Source organism: Coccinella septempunctata, chromosome 6, assembly GCF_907165205.1.
Source record: "Coccinella septempunctata chromosome 6, icCocSept1.1, whole genome shotgun sequence".
In the NCBI taxonomy this organism is placed as follows: domain Eukaryota; kingdom Metazoa; phylum Arthropoda; class Insecta; order Coleoptera; family Coccinellidae; genus Coccinella; species Coccinella septempunctata.
In genome coordinates, this window is record NC_058194.1 from 32,031,410 (window position 1) to 32,059,247 (window position 27,838).

The 27,838-nt window shown below is 38.3% G+C and overlaps 1 protein-coding gene across 1 annotated transcript in view; it reads left to right on the forward strand.

Annotated features, from left to right (window-relative positions):
• The first annotated feature begins 1,079 nt into the window (after positions 1 to 1,079).
• The window catches only part of LOC123315159 (homeobox protein B-H1-like), a 36,872-nt gene continuing 10,113 nt past the window's right edge, over positions 1,080 to 27,838 (forward strand). Inside the window, exons 1-2 of the mRNA XM_044900746.1 lie at positions 1,080 to 1,585; positions 18,232 to 18,451. Coding sequence (XP_044756681.1) covers positions 1,360 to 1,585; positions 18,232 to 18,451 — 446 coding nt within the window. The 5' untranslated portion in view covers positions 1,080 to 1,359. The remainder of the gene's footprint in view (positions 1,586 to 18,231; positions 18,452 to 27,838) is intronic.

The following is a 27,838-nucleotide window of genomic DNA, read 5'->3' on the forward strand; positions in this document are numbered from 1 at the left end:
AGTTCTCAGCATAAGCCCGCCATAATAATTTCATACAACTTTATAGAAATTTTTGCGTTCTAGTACTTTTACTCTGATTTTTAATTTTTAGTTATTCACTTTTGTGTTATCCCTAATTTTCGAATCAGTTGATGTTTGTTAAATATTTTACCAACGATAACACTAAGAATTTTATATTTGGTAAGCATATGTAACTCGATATATGCCATGAATACTAATAAAAGACAAAATTGCCATTTAATGTGTCATATCTCGAACTTAGGACACCCTGTATAGCATTCTCTTACGCCATAAAGAGCGAAATTCAAAAATCTTATCGACTTGTCCAAGTCCAAGTACCCATATTCACAAAAAACGAATAGTCCTTGATTTACTGAATTTATTCTAAATTAGAGACTCGCCCTGGGATTTATCAAACAAATGAAGGGTTTCATCCTTGAATTGAAGGTCAATAAATTCATAATTTACTTGTACGTATTTCGAAGTCAAAACTCCCAACAAAAAACGTACACAAACATATATGAAACCTGCGATCCCATCAGATTAAGGTCACGAACTTATTATGCATCATCAGAGCAAATCAACCCCCGTATACCACAAAGAACCGTATTAACCCCAAGTCCAACATTCTCGAACAATTGACCCGTTCCACAATGAAAAGATGGCAGATAAGGGCAATTCCGGCTCGGCACTCAATAAATATAAAATTTATTTCGGAACCAGGGAAACTAATGAGAAAACTAATAGGTTGGAAACAAGGCGGTAAGAGCAGGTATTATTCAGATGAAAGATACCCCATTATATAACCAATGAGGAGAAGTAGCAGGGTCGAAATCGTTCTCGTAGAGAGTATATCAAATAAAATCTGGCCCAGAGTCCTGCCCATAAAATAAACGCTCCGGAGTATCCAAACAACGCCTCACGGCAAATCTTTACACCATTGGACAACCAATTATTGTTCTGCACCGGTGATTGGCATCGCGGAACGGGTGGGGGTAGAAACGGGGAGTGGGGGACTCAATATGGCTGATTTACAGCCCGCGCTCTACCGGAGTAGCGGAGCTTTTAGGTTAGTTTACAAGCTCACGTCTAGTGGAGTATAGTTACGGTGTGCACGGGGTCGTCACATATGCGATTAGCCTACTCTGATTTTACGATCAACCGCTACTGACAGATCATAGACTCGTGGACGATTTGTGAGCTGTGTGAGGACGCTTTGAGGTGCGAAAACCCCAACTTTTCGTCTTGAGCAAGTGACACAAGTGAGACAAGTGCGAAAACTGATTCCAATCGACTCTTTCCCTTTTCCCCTTCAAAGTGTTGGGTGTTAGCGAGAAGGTGCCTGGTGCGGTGGCTGGCATGACCGTACAAGACGAAACGCGCGCTATGTCGCAAACCGCAACGACCAGGTCGCGTTTCATGATAACAGACATTCTGAACAGTTCTTCAGATGGTGCTGCGATACTTAGGGGTAGATCTCCGAGTCCCGGACCGAGGGATCTGTCGTTGCATTCTAATCCTCACCATGGTGACAGCGACACCGACAGTTCTGGACACCCTGACACGTCGAGCGTATGCTCTAACGGTGAGTTGTACCTGAAGACGCTCGTGTAGGAACGAAACGTTCTGGTGTCCTTGGTCGTTGAACCTATGAGGAACCTCTTAGACTGTCGAAAGGCCAGCTATCAAACCTTACATGATCCAGATATTTGATTGATGATACTATTTTATATGATAAAGTTGCGGAAACTTGCGTCACTTTAAGCTTGAAGCTTCCTTTACTGTCATTTTTAGTAGGGTTAAAGGAAGCTTTAAAATTAAGGGACTTTAGGTTTGATTATGAAACCGGCCGTTAAGGTAGGAAGATGCGCATTCGCCATTTTGCACCCCTTGTTTAAGTCACGCATATTTAAAATCTGAAACCACAAATCTCCTTTCAATTTTCATCCTTTGTAGATGATTGATTAAGGCAGGTCATTATGAGCTTTATCTGTCCGAATATTCACTGAAATAGGTGGGGTAGTTTCTGTATCACTCTCAAACAAATAAACAGATTGACTTAGGTTAGTGTTTTTCAGTACATATGTTGAGATAGATGACTCACTTGCCTTCAGATGTAATTAATCACTTCTGTTCTACAAGCCCATCGATTTTTTCATAAGGTGTCCTAGGGAAATTTGGATTTGAATATCGCCAAAACTCGTAGAAATATATTTATCAGTAGATTCGTGTGACTACTATTTTTTCCCAATCGGCTCGATTTGAAAGATACAGGCTGTTGAAAAACCATAAAAAATGTTATTTTTAGTTTCTATATATAAAAGATAACACAAAAGTGAATAACTAAAAATTAAACAGAGTAAAAGTACTAGAGCGCAAAAATTTCTAGTTGTATGAAATTATTGTGAGAACTAACATAAAAAAAACTATGATTGCCGTCTGATGCCTATTTGATAGTGTTCTTTCCATATACAGGGTCTTTGACTCGTACAAATATTTTAACAGTAGATTCTTGAGGTCAAAAGAAACACTTTTTTCGAGACTTTTTTCCTTTGCCATTTTTTCTGAATCAGCTCGGTTTGAAAGGTACAGGCTGTTGAAAAACTATAAAAAAATGTTATTTTTAGTTCTATCTCACAAACGGTTTTATCGAATGAAAAAAATTTCAGAATATAGTTTTTCATTCATTTGATGAATCTTTTTCGAACACAAGATATCACCCACGTCTTCCAGTTTTCTCATTATGCCCATTACATACATAAAAATACCAAAAATTCAAAGAATCCAAATCTTGAAACTAGGTTAGATGCTATCTAATGAATATCTGAACGTTTTGTAAAATAAAAGTATTCTTCAGATTTTCTCCTATAACGCGCCGTTTTCGAGTAATTCGATGTTCAAAAATTAAAGAGTATATCTGTGAAATTTGAAAAATTGGGTACTTTGGGTGAATGCAGCTCTGTTTAAAAGATTCAAAGATGTGTAGTTTCAAAGATTCACCTAGTTATTCTGAAGGTAATTCTGTTTTTCCAGGACTGGCACAGCTCATTATGAAAACATAAAACTTGCTATATCTTTTTATCAGGTCCTAATCGGAAAAAATAATATATATAGGAAAAAAGTGTTTCTTTCGACCTCAAGAACCTACTTTTGAAATATTCGTTCGAGTCAACCTCTATATCTAATGTTGAAATATTTGTACGAGTCAAAGACTCTGTATAAACCCTGTATAAACAGGTCCTGTTCAAAAAATAAGAAAGATGAAAACTACTTTTCGATGAGCAATCTCCCTCAATTTTTCTCAGCTATTTTCACCAATCCAGCATCTCAATTTCATCCGGAGCCATAAATCACAATTTCCAACCCGGAACGGCCGGGTGTATTCAAATCAGCTCGGATCGGCGGCCGTTGCGAGTTCACGCGAACCGTCTAGGAGGCCGAGTATGGGTAAACAACTCTTCCTGCTGTAAAAGTCCAATTTTCGAACCAATAAAAGCGAAGCTCATGAATAAAATGATTGGCTCTGTCGTAATATTCAATCCGGGCTCCATTTACCTTGTACTAAACGCGAGGATAATTTCAACGGAACCATAAACCGTGAAATTTCCCATGCTCTTCGAAACTGCCAGGCACTTTGGTAATTACAAAGGTGGAATCGATCTTCAATAGTACTAATGGTCTCAAACAAAGAAGAAAATTTGAATAACAGCCTTAGCAACTAATACGATCTTCGTGATAAGGTGCAGTTTTCTTCTGCTGATGGAAGAGTATTAGGAAATTTACATATAAAGTCGGACTGTACATTTCTTGTAATGGTGCTCTCCTCAATTATCAGCCTGTGTATAGCTATAAGAACCGTTCCATTGTGATGGTTTCTCACACGCAACATTTCCCAGCTTAGTTTTTCTTTTTCGATCGACATGGTCTTTTCTGTTTATCGCAATTTGACTCGACGATCGGTTAATTGCGATTTTGAATTCATTCAGGCATCAGACTGTGGTTGTGGAAGGAACTAATTAAAAACCATATTTGTCTGGCGGAAATAATTGTTAATTTGGTCTTAATTCACTAGGTATACAAGAGATAATCGCTTGAGATATTTTTTTGGTTCGTTCTTTAAACGCAAAGGAAAGATAGAAGTGGAAAGCGAAAAGGCCAGAAAAATTGTTTTTTAGGTGCTGTATCTAAACTGAAAAAAATCAAATGTAAGACAATAGTTTTTGACAAGGTTTCACCCCTTAATCTCAACTATTTTTCAGACCCTCTATATGAGAGGTAACAGATTAAATTTTGAATATCTACTTCGAAGAAAAATTCATGTGAAACTTAGAGAGTTAGTTTTGAAGTAATCAACAAAAATCAATAAGATTTGATTGTATATAGGCAAGGTTTTTCAGCATAATAGCCTTATCGACTTAAAAAAACCAGCTTTCGCGTGATCTGAAATTTCTGCGTCCGCACAACGGTGAATACGATTGACGTTCTTGACAGGTCGTTAAACGTCATTAGCTCGCGTCGTCGATCCGGCCATTTCCAGATTTCATTTGAGGAGAGCGCGCGCGCGTGTGTGTAATTAACGAAAAAATAATAACCTCTTTTACGCGGAAGTTGAACAATTTAAATTATTTGCGCTGGACACGGTATTACGCTATTAGAGCCTTCGGGAATTGTAACAATTACTATAGCCGTATTTTGCGCATCTAGTGTGGGCCACAAAAAATAGCTATCGTCGTAATTTATCAGGTGATTAGGGGGGAAAGGGAGCTTTTCGATGATTCGAGGAAGGCGATGAATTTGACGTTTGTTCTTCACGCACAAACGCTGAGTTTTAACGAGCTCTTTTGTGCGAGGTCTTAATTGTCTTTTTGGATGTGAATTCAGCCAGCAAGGAAGTGAATAGACCCAAATTTTCGGTATGGGGCGAAAAACAATTGTCCAAGATCTTGATTAGATCCTTGAGCTTTCTTTCCATACTGATAATCAACGCCTACTCGTGATCTATTGTTTCCAACAAAGGGTTCTTGCGTTAGAGCCTCAATAAACACAGAAACGTTGAAAAAACGTTGCATTTTCCAAGTAACGCTACTATTATTCATCGTTGAACGAATGTCCAAACGTCATTATAGGAAATAGCTATCATTCTAGTTTCATGGCAACGTTACCACCTCATGTTGATTCTTGGTTTGTTACACGTAGAAACTAACCCCTTTCTAACCAAAATTCTACGGAAAAATAACGATTGTTATTGCGTATTTGTGATACAAATTCTAACACGTTTTCTTTTGGTGGTCATATATAGGGACGAGTTGAAACATATACGTTGATTATTAAACGTTAAATTAACGTGTGGTTGAATTTAGGTTTCGAACCTAAATAATAAACGTATAATACACGTTTTAATTCAATTGTTTTTAGTTTAGATCAATTCGCATCTTCACAGTTTGAGAAACCTATAAAAAAATCAAAGTCTATTACCTGATTGCTTCATTCCCCGTGGCCTGCGTGAAATACCAGGTAGAGAAACGGCCACAAATCAAACGTTCATAAGTTATTCAGCATTCGATTAAAGCTGTTCGCGATGATTTCGATCAACATCGAGTAAAAGACCACCATTATGAGGGTAAATATTTGATTCGGTTATAATGGCATATCATAACACGCGAATGTAACCTTTAACGTAACGTTACGTAAGGGCGCGCGCTTGTTTCCCGTCGGTTGTTGGGTTTCGGTAATTTATCTAACACAAACAACGTGTTTACAGCTCCTTCATCCAATATTCATACGTGTGTCCAGTCGAAATTGATTTTTATCTATGTCCGCTCCGAGGCTTAATCCTATACGTTGTGTGTTTGATGGCTTTTTTCACGACGTCATTAGTTTCTGAATCGGCAATAATTGATTTTGATGGGGGAGAAGTAGAATTCATTATAATTTCTAGAAGAGTACCTTTGTGGACTGTGTTTGTCCTGCTACATTCGGGGAGCTAAGCAGAAGAAAATTTATGCAAAAGAACAATTTCACAAGAATCAAACCCAGTATGTTCTTCTTCACCTCAACAGTAAAATATGCTTATCACTAAACCTTCTCACAATCACAATAAAGTGACCTTCTTGCACTCCTCCAAGTGTGCAAGCTTCCTGAGTACACGATTTACACGCGATTATTACATAAATACGAGGAAATGATGATGAAGTTAGAAATTTCTTAGATTCAGCGAATGAGAAAGAAAGTGCTTCTTCATTAATAATTGATCATTTTTAATGATCATCGAAATTGCGGTGTGGAGAAATGATATTAATGCGTTATTGTACGGCGGTGATCAAGACGTTCAGTGACTATATACAGTGCAAGTCTCCATGTTGTCCCAAGGGCCATCATTGCGTCACTAATTACCTCCACAGGGTGTTCAGAAATTCAGAGCAAATTGCAACTTTCATTTTTTATTTATTGAACGATGTTAACCCGTGTTAGATTTTTGACTAATTCGAGGTCTTACATTACGAATATGCAATTAGATTTTTCCTAGGGTCCATACTTTGGGGAAAAAATCACATTTTGTGGAAAATTTTGAAAAAATTGGTCAACTTTGATGAACTGTAGCAGCCAGAAGAAAGGCACTGGACCTAAGCAGATTTTTTTTTGTGATAGAGTAATTCTTTGCGAATAGAAAAAACCAACTTTTATTCATCTACCGCGAACATTATGAATTTTGTGATTTTTTCCGCGAAAGTCCAAAATTTCCGATTTTCCATCGACCATAACTTGAAAAATAATCCTCTCAGCGAAATTCTGTTTGCATATTCGTAATCTACGCCCTCGATTTAGGAAATGATCCAATTTTGGTGGAAATCGGGGGGGTAAAATTTTTTTAAAATTTTCCATACATATGCATGGAAAAATTTGCGATTTTTCGAAAAAAATTTTTGGTCTCCGATCGAAACCAAATTTACATTGTACACTAATTCGAGGGCGTAGAACACGAATATGCAAACAGATATTTTTAAAAAAATTTATTTTTCAAGTTATGCCGAAAGGAAAATCGGAAATTTTGGACCTTCGCGTAAAAAATCATAAAATCTAAACTGTTCGCAGTAGATTAATGAAATGTGGTTTTTTCTATTCGCGAAGAATCAATCTATCACTAAAATATTCAGCTCATATGCAGTCCCTTTTTTTCTGTCTGCTACGGCTCCACAAAGTTGACCAATTTTTTCGGAATTTTGCACAAAAAGTGATCTATACTTATCTTTCAAAAATTCTAATTGCATATTCGTGATCTACGACCTCGAATTAGTGGGTAAAATGACCCAGGTCGATATAGCTCAATGAATAATTTTTTTTCAGTGGTGGAGTGCGGGTAGGAAACAAAAATCTTGTAAATCAAAATTTTTTTATTTTTCGAACGATTTCAACCCGGGTCATTTTTTCGACTAATTCGATGTCGTAGATTACGAATATGCAATTAGATTTTCCTTTTGGTCGATACTTTCGGAAACAATTAATTTTTTGTGGAAAATTTCGAAAAAATTTGTCAACTTTGAGGAGCTGTAGCAGCCAGGAAGGAGGCACTGGATATGAGCTGATTTTTTTGGTAATAGATTGGTTCTTTTTGAATGGAAAAAATCACATTACATGCATCTGCCGCGAACAGTTCAGATTTCATGATTTTCTCCGCGAAGGTCCGAAATTTCCGATTTTCCATCGACCATAACTTGAAAACTGATCCTTTCAGCAAAATTCTGTTCGCATATTCGTGATCTACGCCCTCGATTTAGTATATACTCCAATTTTGATGGAAATCGGAGAGATAAATTTTTTTTCAAATTTTCCATACATATGCATGGAAAAATTTGCGATTTTTAGAAAAAAATTTTTGGTCTCCAATCAAAACTAAATTTATACTGTACACTAATTCGAGGGCGTAGAACACGAATATGCAAACAGATATTTTTGAAAAAATTTACTTTTCAAGTTATGGTCGTTGGAAAATTAAGACTTTCACCTACTTAATGCCTGTATACTATCAAATTCGATTGAAATTCTCGCAGACTCGACATCAGGTGATAAACTAGATGAAATAGGCTACGAATAGACAACGAAATGATCAAAATAGATGCACACCTTAAAAAGTTATTTCAAAATGAATTTCGTTTGTCACGATTTTTTTTGTCCAGGAGTGTATATAGATTTTTCAAACTCTTGAAACTCTTGTGAAGCAGTTGTATGACACGAATTACACTTCAGCTTGAAAGGCACGAAAGCTGTTCCATAAGAGCATCGAGCACACCTCCAGTGGCATTAACTTATCAAGTCTGCAGAGGCAGAGAGAACCTCTGGATACATTTCCTTCCAAATAAACGCTCCCCCTTTGATCTAGCCCCCGACGGATTCGACCTAAACATGTGAAATTGCTATGTTATCCATCAGCCTTTTCGCGAAAGGGACATTTAGTCGACCTGAAAAGGTATAAAGGGACGATTTTCTTCTCCTTAATAGTTGTTCCGACGGAAAAAATCTGGATAAAGAAGGAGAGGCGAAACGTTCCATGCGGCGGAAACGTGAGTCGCATCGGGTTTCGCAAAGTGGCTAAGTTTGTTGGGTTTGGAGCGACCTTATGTCGGGGGTCGGAGTGTTCTGCCGCCCCTGGGGAATTTGTCAACTCGGGAAACTGTTCTTGGGAAACCGACCCGACTATTCTGCGCTGTTAAACATCTCCTCGCTGGGTTCGGGGGTGGTGTTTCTTTGACGAATCTGCGACGGGGTTCGGCTGGCAATTTCGGCCCTTGTCGGTCTGCGGGGACGTCCCCGAAGGGACACTCGATTTTGGGACGGGTCCGGTGAATTTCCCTTCATTCGCCGTACAGGGTGGGCAAAATTCGTTGTCTACTGAGAGTATCTCGAGAACTATAGCAGCTAGAAGAAAAAGGATGACACATTTATACGATCTCTTCTTCGGAGAAACAAAGAATGGTGAAAACCGCAGCCACCTACGATACTTCGTTTTTGAGTTTGATAATTTCCCAAAATTCTCATAACTTTCTTGTCTTTGAAGTTACAAACCTGAAACTTGAACTTTCAACAGGCACTTTTTTACGTAGAATTCACTGATGAGCTCAAAATATTTTTTCATTTCTAATCATTAGGTGAACTTTTATTGAATTTGTTATTTTTGAATTGGAAATAATCTTTTGTCAGTAGATTCTACGTATGAAAGTGCCTGAGAAGGTTCAAGCTTCAGATCTGTAACTTCAAAGACAGAAAAGTTATGAGAACTTTTCGGAATCGTCAAAATCTGAATTTTTGTTTATAACTCGAAATCTAAAAATGATAGGCCGATTCTGTCCTCAGATTTGGATTAGTCATGAAAAAAGAGCCCAAAAATGTGTCATCCGTTTTCTTCTAGCTGCTATTGTTCTCGAGATCCTCTCAGTAGACAATGAATTTTGCCCACCCTTTTTTGATTTTTTGACTCGTTCAAATATTTTAACAGTTGATTCTTGAGGTCAAAATAAACACTTTCTTCCTATACCATTTTCTCCGATTCGGCCCTGATAAAAAGATACATATAGCCATTTTAAGTTTTCATAATGAGCTGTGCCACCCCTGGAAAAACAAAATTACCTTCAGAATAACTAGCTTAATCTCTGACACTACACATCTGTGGTTCTTGCAAACAGAGTTCTATTCAGTCAAAGTACCCAATTTTTCAAATGTAACAGGTAATTTTTTATTTTTAAACATTACCCTACTATAGAACCAAACAAAATTTCATTCAATATTTTATTACTCTACATAACCTCCTCTTAATTGGTACATTTATTACATTGAACCCGCAACGTCTCTAGACCGTTCAAAATAAATTTTTCTTCTTGCTCTGCAAACCAGACCTCCACAGCTTTTATTACCTCCTCGTTGGAAGAAAATTTACGATCTTTTAAACATTTTTTCAATCGAGGAAAGAGGTGATAGTCGGATGGGGCCAAATGTGGTGATTAAGAGGGGTGTTCTAGTAATTCAAACCCTAAATCACGAATTTTTTGCATGGCAACATGCGATTTGGGTGCAGGAGCGTTGTCCTGCAAAAACGAAACACCTTCGGATAGCTTTCCGCGTCTTTTCTCTTTAATTTTTTCCCGTAGAGTGGTCAGTTATGTCGACTAGTAATCTCTGGTTATTGTTCTACCTTTACCAAAAAAATCAATCATGATTACTCCATGGCAATCTCAAAAAACTGAAGCAAGAACTTTTCCAGCAGATTTTTGGACACGAAACTTCTTGGGTCTTGGAGAACCAGAGTATCGCCATTCCATCGATTGTGGCTTTGTTTCTGGATCGTAGAAATGTACCCAAGTCTGATCCATAGTAACAATTTGGTTTAAGAAGTCTACATCGTTTTCAAATCGAGCACAGATCGAAAGCGATGCTTCTACCCTTGCACGCTTTTGGTCAACATTCAAACATTTGTGGATCCATTTTGCAGCAATTATTCTCATGTCCAAATTGACGTGAACTATATGATGAACGCGTTCGTATGAAATATTCACTGCTACAGATATCCGTTTTAGCACAATTCGACGGTCTGATAAAATAATGTCATGAACTGCATCGATATTTTCGGGGACTGACACAGAAACTGGCCTTCCCGATCGGTCATCATCTTCAATAGAAAATTTACCTATTTGAAGCTTGCAGTCCAATTTTTCACGGTCGCATACGAAGGACATTGATCACCAAGGGTATTAAGCATATCTTCGTAAATCTGCTTACCTCTTAACCATTTTAAATACAGGTACTTCTGAACCATCTGTCCACCATCAATGGTATTAACTTTGAAATTTGAAATTGCAATGCATACGAATATCACACTTGCTCAAATAAATGCAGGATCCCGAAGCTCTGTTGTATCCCCCACAATCCTCAACCCCTACCCTAATGAGGCATTCACATTATGACTTGTTTGCGTGCGAGGTATGCAAATATTTCGACGTTGTATACAATTGCGCCAACATTTTCCCGATCCGTCTAATCTACCCCAAATGCTCCCCGACGTTTTGAAGAAGGTGCGTGAATAATTACTACGACATACAGGGAGAAGTAGTGGCGTCCGATGGTTTGTAGAATTTTATCGATATTCGGAATCTGTAAGATAATACATTCCACTGGAAGAGGTCGTCTTTTTTTTTAATAACTGTATCTTTAGCGAGAAGATAAACCCTAAGCCTCCTCGATGTTTTCGCCTTATTGGCTATGCTCGGCGTGTGTCGAATTTGAACAACCAGACGTTATAATATATATACACTCAACCGGACCATCTCGGCATAATAAGCCCAGTTGTCATCTGACCGGGATAGCTACAACGCTTAATGACTTTTAAATCTGCATTTATTTAAAGGTAATGAAACACTGCACTGCATAAAAACCAGTACCTACAAGGTAACAGGATGCAATTAGCACGCTGCTCTTTTAGCGGGCAATTAAACTCCTATACACACATTTCTGAGTGAAAAACGGTAGAATGTCGAGGAGATTCAGGTGCGAGTTGAACAGAGAAGACATGAGAAAAGTATTTGTGAGAATGTGTTTTTAGAATTTCGGTCTTTGGGCCCTGTATGACAATATTTCGAAATATACTGTCTCACGTCTATCTTCATGATGAAACTCCGAATAAAGATCCTATAAACAGAATATTGTGTATATTCCAATGATTTCGAGCTCTCATTTAGTACGGAAAATTCTGTTATTCCTGGCGTTGTTGGTCTCTCTTCCGGACTGGCACCTCAATGAGCGATTTGTATGTAAATTGCCCAGTCGTAAAACGCTATCTTTACGATTTGAAGAAGTTCTTGGTTATATAATAATCGAGGGATATTACAGGAAGGACGGTGTTAAGAGGAGATTCGTCTCTTGTTTCATTCAAATGCAAACGTCCTACTGATAAGGGCTTATCTTTACAACGGACTATTTGGGGAATTTCGTTTTTCGAATTTCAATCAGAAATCGATAACAATAAAATCTGGCACTGGATGTTTATCGAGATCGATGGTTGGATTGGGTCGATTTTATACGAAAAGGACATGAAGTAACATTGTCTTATACTCAAGAGGAGAATTATATTGGTTTTACTATGCAGTCTATTCAACCGTGTGAAACATATATGGTTTTTCCTCTAATTTCGCGCAAAATCCTCTTCTTCTATGGCATATTATTTGTCAATTTAAAAAAAAATGATTCTTCTTGCTCTGCAAACCAGACCTCCATAGCTCTTATTACCTCCGAGCGTTGGAAGAAAATTTACGATCTTTTAAACTTTTTTTCAGTTGAGGAAAGAGTCAAATGGAGCCAAATCTGGTGAATAAGGGCGTTTTCTAGTAATTCAAACCCTAAATCACGAATTTTTGCATGGCAACATGAGATTTGTGTGCAGGGATAGCTTTCCGCGTCTTTTTTCTTTAATTTTTTCCCGTAGAGTGGTCAGTAATATCGAATAGTAATCTCCGGTTATTGTTCTACCCTGATCCAAAAAATCAGTCATGATTACTCCATGGCAATCCCACAAAACTGGAGCAAGATCTTTTCCAGCAGATTTTTGGACGCAAAACTTCTAAGGTCTTGGAGAACCAGAGTGTCGCCATTCCATCGATTGTTGCCTTATTTCTGGATCGTAGAAATGTACCCAAGTCTCATCTATAGTCACAATTCAGTTCAGGAAGTCGTACATCGTTTTCAAATCGAGCACAGATCGAAGGCGATGCTTCTACCCTTGCACGCTTTTGGTCAACATTCAAACATTTGTGGATCCATTTTGCAGCAATTTTTCTCATGTCCAAATTGACGTGAACTATACGATGCACTCGTTCGTATGAAATATTCAGTGCTTCAGATATCCGTTTTAGCCCAATTCGACGGTCTGATAAAATCATGTCATGAACTGCATGGATATTTTCGAAGACTGACACAGAAACTAGCCTTCCCGATCGGTCATCATCTTCAAAGGAAAATTTACCTCTTTTGAAACTTGCAGTCCAATTTTTCACGGTCGCATACGAAGGACATTGATCACCAAGGGTATTAAGCATATCTTCGTAAATCTGCTTACCTCTTGAACCCTTTTAAATACAGGTACTTGATGATGGCTCGATACTCCAATTTTTCTTCATCTTCATTCTTTTGATTCATTGCTTAACTCTGGTTTACTTTTTCGACCTCAAACTTCACACTGACACTTTTAATGAGTTATTGTTCGTTGCTATGGTGACGCAATATTTTTTTATGCATGGAACTGGTCTAGGCTAACTAGATATCAATACATCCTCGTACATAGACAAAGGGTGCTGACACCACACATATAAATTTGAAATGGAACTAACAAATGGGACATATTCTTATAAGTTTCGTAGTTAGTCGTTGTCGATTTGATTGATTGGGGCACAGGCATAGAGAAATTACTATTCTAGCTCAGATTTTTCTCTCCAGATCGAAAAGATACCAAGTCCACACCCTTCTCGTATCTGAGGTGTCCACTCCGACCGAATACATCGCACATAAATATCGGTTTATCTCGCTACAGACAAGAATGCTAAATACCAATTGGTCGTAACACTTATTCGTCGACATAACAAAATAGAATTACGACAGTCCCGTGGGCGACCAGTACAACGCAAAATACTTAATTGAAATAAACAGTACGATAAGGAAACATTTAGATAGGCGAATTTCATATAAAATAACGCGTCGTTATCTCGGACACGGATTTAATTTTAAATTGATTTGAGATAAACACGGATAGGTTAGATAAGAGGGTACGGCCGAGGTGGAGGTACAAGGGTTCACTCCGGGGACCACCGGAAAAGAGTGTGTAAGCCTCCTACGGGACAGATTTTTATCACAGTCCTTTCGGTAATTTTAGTTCCCTTTATCTGAGGCTCCGAGACAACCATTCCTCTGGAGGGTTTCCCACAAGGATTATTCGAAGTGCCCTGGATATACGACATACTCAAACTTACATGGGATCACCCAGTATCACTTGGTATACGCCTGTCGAAACAGTTCTCTCGAAACGACTGGTCTGGGTCGAATACAGAATTATGGAAGCATCTGTAGCATTACTGGCTGCAGGAATCGTAAGGCACCCTTTAGAAATATAAAGATATGTACGCCATCTATCGCTAGGTAGGCGAACGTGCTACAAAGGCCGCTAATACCGTCTGTAGATTCCTTTCAACTCTCAGTTATAGTTTCTTGCCATGAAAGATGAAATCCTGCGTCAAGTGTTATATCCTATAGCTGAATATCTCACCTTACTTTTCACCTTTCGATGCCTAATGATTTCAAGTGCGTCCTGAAAGAATGATTTATAACAATAGATCACTATCGTGGAAAACGCTTCCACCCAGAACTGTAACAATACATAATGATATCGAAAATTACAAGCTGATAGATGAACAAATCCATCCTTGTCATTGCTAACCAATTTTGATCGGGAAGTGAAATCCAATTAAACCTATACGAGATCGTATAATCCGGATAGGAAACCATAGTTGCTCGCTACAAACCGTTACCCAATTAATAAAAGTTATACTTACAACAAATTGAAGTATTAAGAAATAAACAATAATGAGGAGAACTGTTATGGTTTATTATTCGTGAACAATGTACAATGTATCGTTAAAAAATATGGCAAGATCTTAATGAATGCAATATTAACAAGTACGTAAATGAGCTACTCTTATATTAATTAGCTGAAAAGGAAGCAGTATAAACTGGGATATTATTCATAACACCATCTCAACTCTTCATCGGGGAATCGTAATAAATTCCACTTGGAATTGCCAAATGGTCACAACTCTCATTCAAGCTTATAGCATCGCATGATTTCATCAATGAAAATGGACATTTCATCACACAAAATGGAAAAAACGCTCTTCTTGTACATCGAGAGGCTACAGATGACATTTTCCGTCCTTTTCCCATCCTGTATTCAAATGCCCCATTTGACGAGTAAATAGAGCTCTCGATGCAGATGAAAAAACCGGTAGTAGCACTGTCAATCTGACAATGGTGTCAACTTTGATCGGATTAAAGTCGTTCAACTCACTATCCTTGTGAATTCATTTCTGATTTTAATCTTCTTAGAACGTTTGCTGTTACCGACTTTAGAAGTCGATTTCACACACAACACTTCTGGCCCCCCAATTAAAATATTTATGTGCGAGCATTAATCCAGGGGACTTTAATAGCTATCGAATTGAAACGTAACAGGCACTTCAGATTAATAATTTTTTAATCGCATGCCTCGTTTGATATCATTGTGTGCCACGATAGAGGTCAATTTTGGGATTATTTGATCGTTGAGAGGCCGTAGGCAACGTTTCGGTGAGAGTAGGAGATTATCTTCAGTACCCCCGGGCGGTTTAACAAAAATTGGGTCGTATTATCGATGTTGAAAAGGGTTAAGAGACGCCTATGACTGAGGTTGAACTTACTGCAAAATCCACCAAGTTTTACCTACTGACAAACATGCCGAGATATCGAGTTATATCTTGATAGAATCGCTACGATCACCATTTAAGGAGTTTTCACTGGTTCAACTTTGATTTGATGAGGCCACTCCCTCAAATACCATCAATTTTTTAGATTCCTGCAACTTGTTCTATAATTATTGCTGTATGGATCAATCAACAAGATATTCTATTTAAATCCGTACCTACCAAGGATTTCAAAATTACAAAAAATGATATTCAATAGCAAATATTCAAGATTGAAAAAAACATGAGAAATTGTGCCTTGACTTGCAAGGATTCCTTGATTTTATCACAATTCAATTCAAATACTTTTCAGTTTTCGCAATTCTCTCTTGACCGAGGCATTAATCCATTGTATTGTCTTCATTCAAATGAAGAAAGCTCATCGATGACTGGAACTTAATAAGCCGTGGCAGCCAAGCTTATCGAGTTTCTATTTACAGGCACTTAAAGACCAATTTTTAGTCCTTGTATGACGTTAATTAATCAATTTTGATTAAGTCTGAACCGGGTAACAAATGAAGCGAAATCCATTGAGGCCTTCCAACGCCTACCTCGCAGAAAAGCTTGCGAAAGGGTGCGAATGTTTTGTGCAGCTGACTTTGATAGAATTTGTATTGAGAGTGAGGGATTAACGTCAATAGGTTCACAAAGGAGTCGAGCTTTGCCAGTTAAAACGATATTGATTCGGCTGTTATTGTGTTTGGCCAGGGCGTACTTCCGTTTTAGAGGGACTTTTCGAAGTTTTGCTTTGTAAACGAGGAAGATAGTATAGGTGTTTCCATTTCGTTTTTAATGTGTTAGAATGGATACTGTTAATGATCCTTCAGCCTTTGAATGAACCTTGTTAAATCCCTGAAATTGTGTGGCTATTCTGATTAAGGTTCTTGACTTCCACGAAAGGAAAAGAAATTTGTAATAATTGTACAATGGAAACATCCATTTCCTTGAACATCATTGTTGACAGACTCACGTGGTTTCAATCAAACAGAACCAGGCATTCTGACCATTACTTTAGAGGCTATAGGTAATCTTTTTAGTGAGCTCATTTTTGTTAGTTTCGAGACAATGGAAAAAATTATTTTTGGTGTTGATCAAGCCTTGTTGAGACAAAATAGTTTCAAAAGGTCGAAGTGCGTGAGATAGCTGACATCTTGAGGATGAGGTGGTAGTGTTTTTTCGTCAGCACCAGAAACAGCAGACCTGTTTTGGTGCCTTTCAAGCGAAATAAAATCACTTTCTTGCAAGGGTATATGACGATGGATGAAACATGGATCCACCACTGCACGCCAGAATCAAAAAGATCGTCATCTGAGTGGATAACAACCGGTGAAAGTCGTCCAAAGCCACTAAACACTCAAGAGTGTTCTGGCAAGGTTACAGCCTCCATATTCTGCGACCTAGCTCCCCAAAAGTGCAATAAGGTGTCGAAAAAAAGTATTCTATGTAGAAATTAGATTCTGGCTCACAAATCCACGCATATCCGAGTGAAAAAACCGATAGAAATCATTACATTGAGTGAGAAAACTATTTGATTGTTTCCAGCTCGAGTTGAGAGTGAGAAATCAGCATGGTCGACGCGGTATTCCTAATGGTTCTATTCGTGGAACCTCGCATTCCGAAAATTTTGTATTTTCGGCATGAAATACGAGTAATACTATAATTTCCTGAGCAATTGCAACCCCCGCATCGTATCTGGTCCATTGAATCGGAGTCTAGTCGGCACCTCGCTCCAGATTTCCCCCTGGTGGGGGTGTCGGGTGCATCTCTGCGAGAGCAGCGGTGTCATCATCGCCGGCGTCGCTTCCCACCATCCCCAGCGCCCCGACGGAGTGTTCCGATTGGCCGTGGCTTCCGGTGCTTCTTCCCTTCCCCTTAACGCCCTCAGTCGCCGACGGGACTGGTGAAACAATGGCCGAAGGATCAATTCCGGGATACAGACAATGCCTTTTACAACTGTTTTACCCTATTCAGCTTATAAATCAGCGTTTAGCGCCGTGGCTCATGCCGATCGATAGGGGTCGGTCGGGAGGTTTGGATTGTTCTAGATGCGAGTGACGCTAGGGGGTAATTTGGGGAATGGAGGAGTTAATACTCCTTAGGTGCCCTTGTTCTTGCCGGGGTTTTCGGATAAACGGAGAAGGAACGAAGGGAATTTTATATTCCTTGCTTTGAAGGGTTTTTAGATTGTGGTAAGGGTTGAACTTAAGGTCTACTTTGTCCCCATGACAGCTGTTCTCACTGCTACACCGTCTACAGCTCGTACCTCAGTCCGAGTATCTGAGGGTAGCTCAGAGAAGGCTACATCATTGTTTCTGCTAGTTACTCGTCTGAAACATCTCTTAGATTTGCAATGGCGAGACGGTTTATAGCTAGGTGATATGAAGTTGAGTTCTTCCATCTTCTCTCACTGCATTCCCCAGTTTCTGTTAGACCCAGCTCATTCTAAGGTGACAGTGCCGTGTAAAGAAGCCAGTCAAGAGATGTTACGTTTCTTCACTAAGATCCAGATACTTTTAACCTTGCAGTATCAATGTTCTAAGCTAAGGGAAGTTCTTGGAGTTATCCATCCCTTTAAGATTCCACTTCTATTTCATTTCCGGTTCTTCCTTTTCGGGGAACTCTTTGCTGCAGCTGCATTTCCTCTCCTGTTGATGCATTACCGTTTGGAATGTGTCCTTCTGCATACTCATTTTGTATTCTTTTTCAGGACAACTAGGAGAAGACTCGCTCAACTCGTCGAAAAGCTCGAACGGTAGCCTGAACAAGAAACAGAGGAAAGCGCGGACGGCGTTCACAGACCTGCAGTTACAGACCTTAGAAAAAAGTTTCGAACGACAGAAATACCTCAGTGTACAGGACAGGATGGAACTAGCTGCCAAATTGAGCCTTACAGATACGCAGGTCAAGACGTGGTACCAAAACAGAAGGTAAGCATCTATACTATCACGTAATATAATTCTTTGACGGTGTTCCGCAGGGGTGCCTCCTTGGACCGAATATATTCTGAATACTTCGAATTTGGTCGTTTTCTTCGCGTGAATTTTCCAGTCGAAGAACTTCGTGTCTCCTGAAACCAATTAATTTCGACTAATATTATGGGGTGTTATGAAAACCATATTTCACAGCTGCGTGCCGGTCCCGCTTATCGTCGATACATGATTTGGCGTGATAAAGTAAACTGTGCCTGTATTCGAACTTGTACATTTCACGTCCGGCAACGGCTGACTGGGACATTCGTGATTTTGAGCGCTGTTCATAAAATGGCGTCTTGACTCCAAACAAATTTCTCTAAACGAAGGGGTGGAGATAGCGATCTCTAGCGTTCGGTAATTCCCGGTTGAGAGTGGAGTTTTGGAACGGAGTCGCAGTGCATAAATCATGATTTACGCCGGATACGCCAGGTCAGTGGCGTACAGAAGGGGATTCAACCTGCTATTTTTCAAGCAAATAAAAATGAACCCAGATATGTATACACCATGTACGAGGATATATTGAAAAATTCTTAGCCTACTATAAAACCAAACAAAATTTCAATGTCAAAATATTTTATTACTCAACATATGTATTCTCCTCTTAATTGGATACATTTATTACAGCGAACCTACAACGTCTCTAGACCTTTCAAAAAAATGTTTCTTCTTGCTCTGTAAACCAGACCTCCACAGCTTTTATTACCTCCTCGTTGGAAGAAAATTTACGACCTTTTAAACTTTTTTTAGTTGAGGAAAGAGATGATAGCCGGATGGAGCCAAATCTGGTAAATGAGAGGGGGTGTTCTAGTAATTCAAACCCTAAATCACGAATTTTTTGCATGGCAACATGAGATTTGTGTGCAGGGACGTTGTTCTGCAAAAACACAACACTTTTGGATAGCTTTCCGCGACTTTTCTCTTTAAATTTTTCCCGTAGAGTGATCAGTATTGTCGAATAGTAATCTAAGGTTATTGTTCTACTCTTATCCAAAAAATCAATCATGATTACTCCATGGATATCCCAAAACACTGAAGCAAGAACTTGTACACTTTTGGTCAACATTCAAACATTTGGGGAACCATTTTGCAGCAATTTTTCATCTTTCAGTTTCTGTCAACGACGCTTAGATTATTTCGCAAATCGACCGACGAAATGACAGTTAATTTGTCGCTGTTAAGAAATATGCTAATTGAATTCAACACACGTTGTTAACACGACGACAAACGTTGTTCTTATTACACCTGTCGCGGCCTGCCTCCTCTAAATCATTCCATAAATCGTTCTTCATAAAACCAATTAATTGCATCGAAAACTGAACGTATTTTTCCCTTGTTTCATTAGCATTTAATATGCGGAATAGATTAATTAATTGAAACGAATGGTGTTCCAAGTTTTGAAACCATTATTATGAATTCAAATGAGACGCAGTGATAAATTTTTGAATAATTGAATAATTGTAGGATTTGCCCCATGTTAATGGCAATCGATTTCTTATGACGCGTTCAGATCGTTTAATAAGCGGTTATGATGCCCAATCAGTCGCTTTAGATGTTAATCGGACTGTTGGGTGTGTCAGAAAAGTATTTGAAAGTAAGACATATTGAAAGAGGGTGTCGCAAAAATGTGATGAATGGGACGCAGCCAGATATTTGCAGGTCATAATTGATTCCAGTTACACTCAATTTGAATGGGTCATCATTAAAAATTTAATAAGACAATGAAAGCCTTCGAGATCGATTATACCCGTTCAAGTCTCCAATTCAAGAAGTAAATTTACCAATTCCGATAATTATATTAGTACTCAAGACCAGAATGGACTCGGCGTAATGATAATTAGACTTGAATTAACGGCAGACGTTATTATTATAATGATCTCAATTCATCAGTGACAATTTGGAATAATTTAATCATTATTTGGCCGATGCTTTGAAATCGATGTAAATAAAACGATTCGTTTTTTGCTTTTGCAAGGAAAAAAGGCACCTTCCGTTTAATAGGCGGACGCTTTCTCGCGTCCTATTTAATAACTGAACGGGTTCTCCATAAAAACGTAGAAAGACTCTTTTTTTAGTCACTAGTGCTTCCTCAATAATTTTCTTCCCAATATAGTAACAAATTTCGGATAACATATTCTCCTTATCCGTGCATGAAATGTCTTATTTTCCTCACGGAGTCCGTGAATGCATTTCCCACCTGACTCCGAGGAGGAAAACTATCCGGAGATCCTTCAGCGAAGTCGGTTGCTCGATGTTATTAGAATATGCAATTCCGCTAGGCAAACAGCTTGCAATTACCTGGCAGAACGGGCTGAAATATGTGTGCCGGCGCAATAAATGACAGGAAAATGCGGAAACTCCCCGGCATGGCTGGAAATTAAGTGTGTTGGTAATTACCTAAGGTTGCGTGGCGCGAAACCTGAGATAGGATTAGCATACGAAAATGGATTGTATTGGCAAAGCAAACAGGGAAGTTCAGGGTTCTTAGGGGTCGCCATAAATCATATTTGCCATAGGCGGGGTATGGAGGACGCCTTGCGACGAAGAATTTAATCGAACCGTTTCGAACCCTTCGTTGTGGCTCTCCCTCTAACAGCAGCATAGTTCCACTATGACTTGAGGGAGGTTAGGATGTAGATGTTGGAGAGGGTAGAAGCATCACGTTCGATCTGTTGAATTGAAACGAATTGTTACTATGGATGAGACTTAGGTACATTTTTACGATCCAGAAAAAACAAAGGAACAATCGATGGAATGGCGACACTCTGGTTCTCCAAAAATCTGTTGGAAAAGTTCTTGCTTCAGTTTTTTGGGATTGCCATGGAGTAATCATGATTGATTTTTTGGATAAGGGTAGAACAATAACCGGATAGTATTATTCGGCATTACTGACTACTCTACGGGAAAAAAATAAAGAAAAAAGACGCGGAAAGCTATCCAAAGGTGTTTAGTTTTTGCAGGACAACGCCCCTGCACACAAATCTCATGTTGCCATGCAAAAATTCGTGATTTATTGTTTGAATTACTAGAACACCCCCCTTATTCACCAGATTTTTCTCCATCCGACTATCATCTCTTTCTTCAACTGAAAAAATGTTTAAAGGTCGTAAATTTTCTTCCAACGAGGAGGTAATAAAAGCTGTGGAGGTCTGGTTTGCAGAGCAAGAAGAAACATTTTTGTTGAAAGGTCTAGAGACGTTGCAGGTACGCTGTAATAAATGTATCCGATTAAGAGGAGAATAATATGCTGAGTATTAAAATATTTCGACATTGAAATTTCGTTTGGTTTTATAGTAGGCTAAGAATTTTTCAATATATCCTCGTATGAACTCTGAGATGAACTGTTACATCTTGATGGAATGAGTGAAAATCACGTAGATAAATTAGAAGATCTCTCAGAATGATTATCATACTGAATAGGAGTGTCAAACCAGTCATGAGATGAGATTCCATGAATCTCGACAAAGTGGTTGGAATTCTCATCAATTATTTCCGCGAATGTTGATGATTCGATACGTTTTCATGTGAAACTCCTTTTCCACAACTCTCAAAACTGAAAAATGTGGCTTTAACTTAGTCTGCTCCTTGCTACCTCTGTCCTATTCACCTCATCGTATATCTGAGCGTTTTGAATTATTTCTGAATCATTTCCTGCAGCTAATCGTCGAAATACAGTACAATAACCAGGCAAATGGCCAAATAATCTATAGAGGAAACGCTTAACAACCACAACAGCAATTCATTTCTGTTGGCAAAATGTCATACTGACACGCACAGAGGTCACTCGATGGAACGATAACATCGGTAGCATACGAAGAGAGGAACAATAATTAAGCTATTTACCTGACTGTAACTAATTCCACATTACATAAATGAATAATATGGAATGATATACCATTGCGCCAATATAACAGGGCTATTAGAACGCTGGCATTGTTTTCAGGCAGTTTTCTGTGCAGATAAAAACGAGGGGGATGTGGTGGAACAGGAAACACGATTTTAGACCACGGTAATCCGCCGGACACTTCCTGTCGCGACTATACCTAACTGAAAGGGGAACATTTTCCACTTAACGCCTATTTAAAGTATATATTTCGCTCTCACAGTCTTCATTCAGAAGAAAAGATGAAGATAATTTCAAATAGAAAAGGCTCCACTGAGTGATATGAAGACGGGAGCGCCATCTGTCCCCGGGTAGGCGAATATACCACTTAGGACACGCGTATCGTCTATAGATCACTGTCGGGGAGAGGTGAATGAAGATTTTAAAGTTCCACGGACGTTTGTTTTTGTGTATATGTGGTTTTCTTTTACCTTGCATCCATTTAATAGCCTTTGCATGTATTTAATCGTTCAATAAACTGATTAACAAGCAATTAGGCCGAGTTGAATTCCTCCTAGTGCCCCCTTTCACCCCAACGCGCGGGTAGCGTGATAAGAAACACTAAGCGCCTCTGTTCTCCCCACAATAGTGGCGCAATTGAAAGCCACTTCGGAAACGTTTAAGACCGGCCTTATCTCAGATAAATAATGTATGTTAAACTACCCTTAAGTGCTGGCAAATTGTTCTTGGAACCTTCGACCTGTTTTCCAACACCATGCGAAATTCTAATTTATTCAAATGTCACACACGTCAAACCGGCCGCTGTAATTTCCGCTTTACGGCTCGGTACGGAAAAAATCGCAGTTTCTGGACGCTCGACAGCTTTACGGCGAGTAAAATACAGCCGCTTTTATGTCTTAATTTTTACGTTTTACATTCGCGGGTTTTTGCCGACGTTTCGGAGTCGTTCGCACCACGAGGGTGTATTTGTGGGGTTGTCAACCCTTTCGGGAAATTTAACATAGGAAAATACGAGTTATCCTGGAAAAAATTGAGTTTACCAAACGAAAATACAAAGAATTCAACGACCACAGAATAATCTGACGTCTGACGTTTCTCACAAATAGAGTTTAACGTCAATGTCACAAAAGTGAGGTTGACAGCGATCACAGATTAGTGGGATTCGACTCATAGATTCGAGGGTAGTGTTTCTGGTACTTGTTTATCTGGATAATTCTTTTATTCGACTTGTTAAAGCATCATCTAATATGCAATTATTAATTAATCTCTGAAAAAGGAGAATTTTCCTTTCAGTAACTTTGTGGTGGTACTCGAACGATCATCGAATTAAAATCAGTCAATCTACTCGTAAACCTGTCTTCGCTCAGTAAGAATAAAGTTGTGACAAATCAGAGAAAAGGCGATGTTCCACAACAGGTATATCATAATCTCCAGTCTCAAAGCCTCGGGAGTTTTCTGGTCGGTAGATAAGATCAAATTATCACCTTATAAATAACCGATAGGCTATAAATTTCTGAAATCGCCAATAAAGCCTATCTCAGAGCGAAGCCCCAGGCCAAAATAAACAGGTAGATGTGTCGAAAGATCCAGTCAGATATGGTTGAATGAGATTTCATTAGAATTTCACGTAGTGGATCCGTTTATGAATGGAAAAGAATGAGTTTGTGTTCATTCAGCCAGAAAAATTGTATTTCGAAGACTAGTTGGACGAAATGAGAAGACAACCTATGCTTTGTTTTTTTATGAATAAATACTCATGAAATAGCCACACTATGCAATTGTGAACCCCGAATTTAAGAGTTCATGGCATTTATACTCCATTCACATGTATTTTAGCAGTCGGTTGGCCATGAAATAATTTTCTCAAGTTTTTGTAACTAGAACGGAGTAAGGTTGGCACTCATGAAATGTCGTTAATGTCATAACGCCGTTGCCACAACTAATATCAATTTTTATTACGAAAATGCCGAAAGTGATTGAAAAAGGAGACAGGGTTTCAGGAAGTGCTATTTAGAATTCAGGTCCGCTCATTCAAATAGTGATACCCTGATATTCTAAAATCCACAATACGTCAGACGGTAGCGAACATATTCAATGTAAGAGAATTTATAAATATAATGTTTCATCTGAATGTAAACGACTTTAATTCAGCTGAATATTTCCAAAATCAGAAAGATTGTGAATGAAGAGGATGACAAAGGATTTCCTTCTATTCGGAGACCAAAAAAAGTGATGGCATTTGAGAATTTTATGTTTGAGTGAATTAATGCGAAAAGTTTACTACAGGATTTTCGATCAATGTCATCGTAGAATAAGTTCATAAGTTCCCGAAAATTGATTTTCCTATTTTTCATTGTATATACATTGTAAATGTCTTAAGGTACCAATAAATACCTAATTATTATTATTATATCAATGATGAACAGCCACAAATACGCGCCAGTTGTCCTGTTGATTGTTTATTAATGTGAAATTTTTGTTCAAAGTTGAAGTCCATAGGCGTAGCCAGGGTTGAGTTTCGGGGGGGGTTTTGAAATGAAATTTTTCTGATTTTGACATATAAATTGTGACTTTTTGAAACTAATATTATGTAACTTTATTATTTCGGGGGGGGTTTGAACCCCCAAAACCCCCCCCCTGGCTACGCCCGTGGTGAAGTCCATCTTGACTTGAAACTTGCTTTAATTCCTTTTACTTATATTGATGCAAGATGATTTTCGTTGAAGAATTTAACATTCTTGTAATTATCTGTTAATTCCTTCAGGAGATACCCATTCCCAACCACTGCATCATATGCATTTCATCTTCGGGTTGATATTTTTGAAATCTACAACTGATGTAACGTATTCAAACTTTAGCCAAAGAAGATAACGAACATTAACTCTCCTCAAGCTAGTGCATATTATGATATTATACTGATCTCTTGTATTTTCCATGCAAATAACTGGATTTGGTATGTCTTCAATCAGTTCGTATAAACTTCAATTATATTCGTCACATATTTTCCGAAGAGATTCGACATTCTGATGAAATACGTAATAACAGAAACTTTTACGTAAAACGGGCAACATAGCGTTGATTTAAAACCCAAAAATGTTTTGACAAGCGTCATAACCCCACATTTTCGTACTATACAGAGTGAAATGTGTCAAATTTCCATGCCCAACCGACGGCTAAAATAAAAGTGAATGTAGTATACTTATTTTTTTTAAATTTAATACTCGAACTGCTGAACCACTGAAATTGGGCATGTAACGTTTTCCGTGCTACTTCTGTGTAATACCCGTGCACCAGTTATTGTTAAAAAGTAATAATTTGTTGACGAAAAATTCGATAACCTAGAATTACGCTGGCTGAAAAAGGAGCCAGCTGCATTGCTGGTGCAACCACCTCGGCCCTTATTTGAATAAGTATAGTGTTAATATTTCCAGGGCATGATATACCCCTCTATCTTTCAGTGCATCGGTCTCTCCGGAAATATATAAAACTCGACGGTTATCGTTTTAACGAATCTACTATATGAAATTTTCAGGCCGGCAAGTCGCTTCAAATTGGAGGTGAAATACGTGAAGTGTGAATTATTATGCGGCTATCGTTCGAAAAGGCCACTTTAATGAACTAATCTCTCGATAATTATCTAACTTTTTCAAATTATACACTCCTCGACTGGGATTAAATAACATGCAGGAAACGCGAGATCTTGTAATCGGCGCTTTTGTGTATTTTAATAGTCGCCGTGAACAATGAGCATCTCATTGAAGTTTTAGATTTCATCTAGTGTGAACAGAAACAAATTAACCTAATTATAATTCCAGAAAAGTGCTCTCTATCAAATCCTCTGAGTGACAGATGAATGTCAAAGTTTGACGTTCCGTTTGACAAATTCAGAACATAGAAACGACTTGTGGGGTCCAACTCCTGCAGAAAAAGCCAGATTTTCCGCATGGCGACTACAGCAAAGAGCAGTTTCAGTAGAGAAAATAAAACGGGGGGATAATAGACGTTTAACAACAGATAAAATAGCGCCCGATGCTGTCGCGGTGTCAGACAGAGAGGGAGAGCGAGTACAAAAATCGGTGGCGTCACAGATCAAGGCCTGCTTTGCGTTTAGGTAGACACCGCTGTTACCGAGTTATTATAAGTAGATTAGCGTGGAAAGTGACAGTCATGTAGTAATAGGGTGGGCGGTACTTGGTCGTGTTTAATCTAGCTATGCCGATGGGGGATGAAGCGGTTCTGAAGGGGATAGTTAGCACCGATCTTGACTTTAATTTGGGGAATGAAAGGCCGGGTTGTTGTTTGAAGAGCCTTCATTGTGCAAGGCCGTTTGTCTTTTCTGGGGGTGCTCCTAGCTTCTAATTTTACTCAAATGATTGTTATAACAAGCCTTGTATTTATTAATATAACAGATTACTTTTACAAGCAACGCTCAAGCAATAAAATACGTAAGGGTGCTAACTGCTTGATTATAACACGAATATAAACAGCAAATAACATAAAAAAATGATACAATCTTAAAATCATTTTGCACAGAAGATATTTCCTGATGTCCTTCATAGTTCAAATGCACAAATTCATACTATACTTCATTCAACTTTATTTTAGCAGTCGGTTGGCCATGGAAATTTGACACATTTCACTCTGTATAGTACGAAAATGTGGGGTTATGACGCTTGTCAAAACATTGTTGGGTTTTAAATCAACGCTATGTTGCCCGTTCTACGTAAAAGTTTCTGTTATTACGTATTTTATCACAATGTCGAATCTCTTCGGAAAATATGTGACGAACATAATTGAAGTTTAAACAAACTGATTGAAGGCATACCAAATCCAGTTATTTGCATGGAAAATACAAGAGATCAGTATAATATCATAATATGCACTAGCTTGAGGAGAGTTGATGTTCGTTATCTTCTTTGGCTTACATCATTTGTAGATTTCAAAAATATTAACCCGAAGATGAAATGCATTTGATGCAGTGGTTGGGAATGGGTATCCCCCGAAGGAATTAACAGATAATTACAAGAATGTTAAATTCTTCAACAAAAATCATCTTGCATCGATATAATTGAAAGGAGTTAAAGGAAGTTTCAAGTTAAGATGCAACTTCACCGTTGAACAAAAATTTCACATGAATAAACAAAAAACAGGGCAACTTGCGCGTATTTGTGGCTATTCATCTTAATACATTGATGTAATTATAATAATTAGGTATTTATTAGTACCTTTAGACATTTAATTTGTATAGGACAAGTCAAATGAAAAATAGAAAAATCCATTTTAGGGAACTTATTCTCCGATGACATTTATCGAAAATCCTGTAGTAAACTTTTCGCATTAATTCACTCAAACATAAAATTCCCTAATGCCACCACTTTTTTGGGTCTCCCAATAGAAGGAAATTCTTTGTCATCCTCTTCATTCACAATCTTTCTAATTGTGGAAATATTCAGCTGAAATATAAGACTTTTAGATTCAGATGAAACATTATATAAATTTTC